The sequence below is a fragment of the Chaetodon auriga genome, chromosome 4, assembly GCF_051107435.1.
Source record: "Chaetodon auriga isolate fChaAug3 chromosome 4, fChaAug3.hap1, whole genome shotgun sequence".
Classification (NCBI taxonomy): domain Eukaryota; kingdom Metazoa; phylum Chordata; class Actinopteri; order Chaetodontiformes; family Chaetodontidae; genus Chaetodon; species Chaetodon auriga.
In genome coordinates this window covers 13,111,917-13,118,793 of record NC_135077.1, presented here as the reverse complement: position 1 = coordinate 13,118,793, position 6,877 = coordinate 13,111,917, and the positions used below count along the sequence as shown (strand labels likewise).

Here is a 6,877-nt window from a genome sequence, read left to right as displayed (position 1 = left end):
GACTCTCTTTGATATTTAAGAGAAATTTTAAATACTTAAGCAAAAAAAGCTAAGTTTAGTTCTTGTAAACACAATATGTATTTGCATCCCTTCTATGCACAGCCAGTTATTTTATTACTTAGCTGTGCTGTTTCAGTGCATTTAACAACACTTAATACACAAACGTCACGTTTGAAGTACATATGTCCTCCGTTAGCTCCATCACTGAGTCCATCTTTACTTTAAAACTGGTGTAAACTTCGGGCCGCCAAGAAGTCTGTCATTGAATCTCCCGCGGGTCTCCGCAGCCAGTGAGATACGCCGGAGCCCCGAGAAACGCGGGAAATGAATGGGAGGAGCACGATGAGCGTACGACTCCCTGCACAGTGAAAGGATTGACCCATATCCACTGAGAGAAGAAACCTCCTCAACAAGTGGACTGTCCGCAAAGTTTCTGATCAGGTAAAAATGAAACTTCATTTAAAAAAAAAACTATCTGAAGTGTTTGGTGGATTTTAACAAATGTACAACAGGATTTGCCTGAACTTTGTGGAGCTGAGTATTATTGACGAGGTCACTGCAGATAGTTTAAATGTGATTATCATTCATTCAGTTAGATGTGCGGGGTAAAGATCGATTGATGTAGTTTTGTATTAGATTGTTACAAATGAAGGAAATATTAATATGTGCCTGTGCATCGTGTGCAGTAGATGTGATGTGGTTTGTGTATTGGTGATAAAATGCTCAAATAGCTGCAGTAGTTTAAAGGCGTTGCACACTTGGAGGACCTGCAGAAACCACATGGATTCCTCGCGTGGATTTCCGATGTTGTGATGAAATGACATAACAGTTGAATTGCCTTTGATGATAGGCATCCTGATAGTCAATAGTCTGTTAATAATGCATTAGTTTTAGCTGGGTGTGTAAATAAACTGCCAACTGAGTGTATACAGTACATATACGGCTTTATGTAGTTAAAAAGTCATCTATTCTGTTTAAGTAATAGAACAGAATAAAACAAGCGAACGAATAAAGCGTATGGTCAGGAGAGCTGCAGAGTTTAAAAGGCCCATTTACACGGAAGACAGGAAAGAAACTCAGACTCTACCATTCTGACAAAAAGCGGGGGTGTGACAGTGAATTCAACAAGCCCAGTGCGTTATAATAACAGACGATATTAATTGATTCATATATTGTTTTTTACGTTATTTAGCGGAAACCAAGCTGAACGTGAATCTACTGAATAATCCTGTTGCGGAGGCAACCATAAACCTTTACCAACTGCTTCACCCCCTCGGCCAGAGTGGCATCATCCATGTCATACTCCATTGTGATTGGCTTAGAGGATTGGCGCTAAAACTTGATATCCGATATCGTCACTTCAGCCGGAATACGGATACACAACACGCCAACATTTACCGCGGCATTTTAAAAACACTTTAGCACCCACGCTGTAAAGACTTTTTCGTGTTTTACCCTCTGCGTTTGATAATGATCGCGACAACGATGATCGTAACTTTACTGACCACTTTATCGTTTGCTGCGGGTAAGTTTACATCTCGACTAAAATTGGTGAATTAAATCCGGTAAATCAAAACAACTTCACTGTTCTTTGCGGGCAACATTAGCAATACATGAAGCTTGTTACCTTAGCACGTATTAGCATGATGCTATAAGTTTAACCTGAGTATGGTTTGCCCTGTTTCAACTCTGATGGACTCTGTAGAAACGTTGTTACATTTTTTGACGTATTTAAAATGGCGAACACTCGCTGGTCAACGCAATAACATCACTCGATACTGCCATTTTAAAGGTTGTTTTCTATTCGACATCGTTTAGGTGTTTTCTATGAGGCCTTAGTTATATATGGAGCTTTTACCTTGAGTTTACAATATCGTGTTTGAGCTTTGCGTTCGTCTGACTGTTATCGTCTGCTTATGTAACTGATGATAAATCCAGCATAACGCTTTAACGACTCAGCATCCCAACGAAAATCAACATGTCTTACAAGCCTCACAGATGCACTATCTGCTGCCATAGGCATGTTGTATGTGATTGTAGTACAGTGGGACAGCTGTTTATATTATTGTTCCCACCTTGTTGTGTGCCAGTTAAAGTATAATACAGGACTTTACTGCTTTGGACCGACGATGAACACATAATGAATGTGATAATAGCTGCATAGTACATGTGTCACATATTTTTATAGTTCATCGTGAGTCAAAGAGCAGAAATGTCTTTCAGTCGATGCCAAATCAAATACCAGAATTTCCAGCAATTGGGAGTGCTTGCTGGTTTTTCTGGCTTCTGTTGTGTAAACAGTGTTTGAGTTTTAGATTGTCAGGAGGGTGTTTTCACAGGATGATAACCGTCTTAGAAAATATCACAGGACACATATGTATTATTATTATTATTATTGTTGTTGTTGTGTCCCGACAGACATGAAACTTGATAATAAACTTTTTTTTTATAATAACATTAAAATGCTACAGTTCAATACCGTAGAGAAGAAAATGTCCATGGTGTGATAACTGGTAGTTTTCATACCACAGTATAATGTGAAACTGATATTCCACTGTAGCCCTGCCTGTTAGTCCAAAAAGTACTATGAGGACATCACCTTGGGCTCTGATAAACTGTCATGGACATTATTTTACTATTTTCTGCCATTTCATCAAGAAAATAATCTCCTTATTATCTGGTATTGACAGCAGTCATTCGTGCCAACCCTACTTCAGACAACTGAGCATGTTTAAGATGTCACGTGTGTTTAAAGGGACACAAAGTGAAGATTCTCGCATTATTCTGTAGCCTTAGCCTTTGGATGTGCGCATGTCGTTCTTACAGCTTCTTATACTGCTCAAGTTGTGCGGGTATATTGAATTTGTCACACCTTGTTGATGGTGTTGAGGTGCTCTAATTGTGTAAATGTGATATTTGTTTCCACAGGAGAGCCTCAGGCCATTTGCCCGATTCCGACAATCAAGGCAGTGGAAGGTGAGAATGTCGACCTTGTGTGTTATCTGGATCCCCCGGAAAGCGTGGTGGATTATACGGTGGATTGGAAAAGACGTGACCTCATCGGGATGGGGGACCGCAACACGGTGGTCTACTCCTATCGAAATAAGCAGGAAAATCGTCAATCACAGATGGATCAATACAGAGGCAGGGCAACTCTCAACCATGAAGACCTGAAAAGAGGAAACCTGACACTGCGGCTCTTCTCAGTTCAGCTGGCTGACAATGGAACATACAAATGCTTTGTCTCAAAACTGTGGATCAGTTGTAACATTACCCTCAATATTGGTAAGTACCATGAATTTAAGTCTATTTCAGGTACTAAAAAGCTTTTGACCCAGATCCTGATTTTATTCATTCCAAAAGATGCTCAGTGTGGATTGTAGAAATAAATACTTCCACATAACAGCAGAGGATGTGCAATGTTGATTAAACTGTCTAGTAGAGATACTGCTAAATGTTAGGTGGTGGCAAATGATTACCATACAGATACTTTGTGTCATTTTATTGTTGACCTTAATGTCAGTGAACATCAAGAACTATGTTCCTTTGATAGTTTTGTTTGTATCTTTCATTTGAAACAGCAAAGAGGGATGATTCCAGCACAGCTGCACCCCCAGTGGTTGGACTGACAGAGCCAGTCGATCATGGTAAATGTCTTTCAACCATAAGCAGTACACTGTAGATGAAGTATCATTGTGTTGTAAGAATAACTGCATCAGCTTTGAGCCTCCCCTTCTTCTCAACTCAGCTCTGTCTTGTATTCCTTCAGGTGCTGCAAAGACGGACACTGTCAGAAACATTGTCATTGCCAGTCTCTGTGGTGGTGGTGGTGTTGTTGGTCTTGCTGTGGTATTGTTTTTCCTGGTGAGACATGGAAATCTCCGTAAGTTACAAACTTCTGCTCTACAGCATTCAGTGGTGGATTGTAACTCAAGTCATTCACTCAAGTGCCATAATTTAGTGCAATTTTGTGGTGCTTGTACTTGACTTGATTATTTCAATTTTATGCTACTTTATACCTCTACTTCACAACATTTCTACAATAGATATTGTACTTTTTACTCCACTGCATTTAGTTTAGTTACTGCGGTGTGGAGAGCTGTGTCTACTGTCGATCTATCAGCTGTGTAGGCAGGCTGCTGCTGGTCCAGGTTGGAGCAAGGGTGGATTTGATGCACTTCAAAACCAGTCTTTCAAAGCACTTTGCTATGATGGGTGTGAGTGCCACTAGTCTGCATGCATTCAGACAACTGGTGTCAGGTTGTTCGGACACTGGTATTATTATGACTGATTTCAGACAGGCAGGTATGGTAGCCTGAGACCGGGACAGGTTGAAGATGTGTGCAAGATGATCGGTGCAGTCTCAATACTCTTCTTGGAATCTCATCAGCCCTCATAATATTCACAGTGCTGAGAATTTGCCTTATTTGCTGCATTGTCCAAACCCTTCTGTCACAAAGCGGTTAAAGAAGCAGTTAAGTTCCTCTGTCAGCGAGGCTTTGTTACCTACAGGTTGGTCTTTGTGGCTCCTGTGGTTGGTGAAGTATTAACAATCTCTTAATGTCAGATGGAATCAACCACAGGGAACATTTTGCATACACTTACCATAATGTGATTCATCTTGATGTCAGAAAATATAATTCATTTTGTGACTAGATCAATATCATGACATTGTTTGGCTCCTCTACTGACCTTAGCAGTATACAAAAAGTTTCCTAAGTTTAAATACATATAATGATTTTAATGTCGATTTGATGTGTCTCAAACTGTTTTTCATGTTCTCACATAGGATGGCTTGAAAGGAATGAAGGGGCAAGAGGAGGAGATGATGCCAGAGAGCTGGAAAACTTGAGCACGAGAACAGAGGTGGACCCAGACCCAGAAGAAGGCCTGGGACAGTCGATGGTCTGAGAGGATAAGCAGTCATCATCACAATGATAAGAAAATACTGAACACATATTAACTGAGAAATCCAGAATAAGACTCTTTGAAGGTTTAATTGCAGTATTGGCAAAGAATGTTAGCATCAGCCCAGGTCTAATCCTCTGAGCTCGTCCCTAAATTACCAGTTAATTTTCAGTAGCACTTCCATCAAAAATATACAGTCATTTTAAAATGATCCAAGAGCTGGGAGAAAAAAAAAGAGTATTTTAAACAAATTTTCCAGTAACTTAAAAGTGAAGGAGAGTGTATAGAAGGAACATTTCAAGTCAGTCATTTCTAATCTTTTGCTTGTCTCCTTTTATTACTAACTTATTTCAGTGTTCTTATGGAAAATGCTATCAGTGCTAACAGCTGATGTTCCTGATTGGTATGTGGAAAGTCACCAGAAACTAACTAGCGAATTACAAGTGAGAGGTAGTTGGCAGAGGCTTGCTTTACTACACAGTCAATCAGTGATTCATAAGAGAAGAAGATAGCACTTTATTAATTGCCCTTTGGGGAAATTTAGCCACACCTGAAAGCTAACCTTCCTTTATCTTGTATTTTACTCTAAATGGGTCCATGATTTAAAAAAAGGAAGATCATGTTGTATTGAAGGAAACTTGAAACGAGCGACTGAGACCATCAAGTCATTAGGAGACGGTTTACTGAGGTAATAAATCTCAGTAAAGTGAGAAGTAGGGTCATATGCTGACCATTAGGACGAATGCAGGTTTAAGGCACAATTAGTTTCACCGTTCAACCTGGATGCTCCATCCACATATTATACTGTCCATGGTTCTAATTATGTCCAATTATATTGTCAGAAGAATCCTGTCCACCAGAGGGCAGAGTCAGCTCCTCAGGATGTCCCTTTGATATCCAATCACTGTACTATCACCTGTTAATGAATCTGGTTACCTGAATAATGTCCCAAACAGGTGTTTTTGTAGCATTACACAGAATAACCAGCTATGTACAAAAATCAATGAAGCTGATGAGATTTTTGAGAGAATTGTAATTGAGATCAATCATTAAATGTATTGGTGCTGTTTTGTCTTGAGTATTTGCCAAAAGCCTTTATTTATGCTTTTCACAGCCCTTTCCTCTCTTGGAATGGTGTTGTGTGAATGTCTGCGTGTATATTTATGTGGAAATGATATAATATATCCCTGGGCAATTTGTTTTTGTCAGATTGTGTTTTGTGTTCATTTTTTATCTTTGTACTGTCTCTCTTCCCTATGATGCACTTTTTCTAAATCTTTGCATTAAATATGCATAAACTCTGATCTGTGCTTTCATTTTGTTCCTCCTTGCTCATTGCTTGCACTGTAACTCACTGTAACAGCAGATTAAATCAACATTACAGGTTTGTAATGAAAGAAAACCTCAAGTCTTAAAGTTGACATCTCTTTAGATCTCTGTTGATTAGTCATTAATTATACTACAATAGAAACTGTAGTAGGTGAGGTTATTTTGTAGTAGAAATAATCCCAAATTTAAATGAAAATCCTGCAGATTTTCTTAAATATTTACCACGATAAACTAAAATAGCCACCATATGATAAAGCCTCTAGATTAAGGTAACATGGGCTGTCCTTCACTGCCACCCTCAGACCAAGCTGAACAACTTGAACTATGGATGAAACACTCAAGTCCTTTTAGTGAAGTAAAATATGAAATACTCCAAAAAGTCCTGCATCAGAATCTTTACTGAAACAAAAGTAAATACATAGAGGTAGTAAAATGTAAAAGTATATCAGTACTGTGGATAAAGATCTTTAGACTGGTTTGTTAACATGAAAGTCCTGTATTTTGATGCTGTTTAAATATTGAAGCATCGCATTGTGTTTTTCTGTGTGATATCTGAAGGTTGCAGTAGTCTGATAAAAGCAGCTAGCTTAAAAATAAAAAAAGAAAACTTCCCCTTTCTATTGAAGAAAACATTGGCGAC

The 6,877-nt window shown here is 38.9% G+C and overlaps 1 protein-coding gene across 1 annotated transcript; it reads left to right on the top strand.

The window, feature by feature from the left end:
• Positions 1-2,812: 2,812 nt before the first annotated feature.
• LOC143320128 (butyrophilin-like protein 10) lies at positions 2,813-6,209 on the top strand. Its single transcript, XM_076729575.1, has 4 exons — positions 2,813-3,285; positions 3,582-3,647; positions 3,770-3,883; positions 4,790-6,209. Exons 1-4 carry the CDS (start codon positions 2,880-2,882, stop codon positions 4,909-4,911), a joined length of 708 nt encoding a protein of 235 aa, XP_076585690.1. The 5' UTR covers positions 2,813-2,879; the 3' UTR covers positions 4,912-6,209.
• Positions 6,210-6,877: the final 668 nt, after the last annotated feature.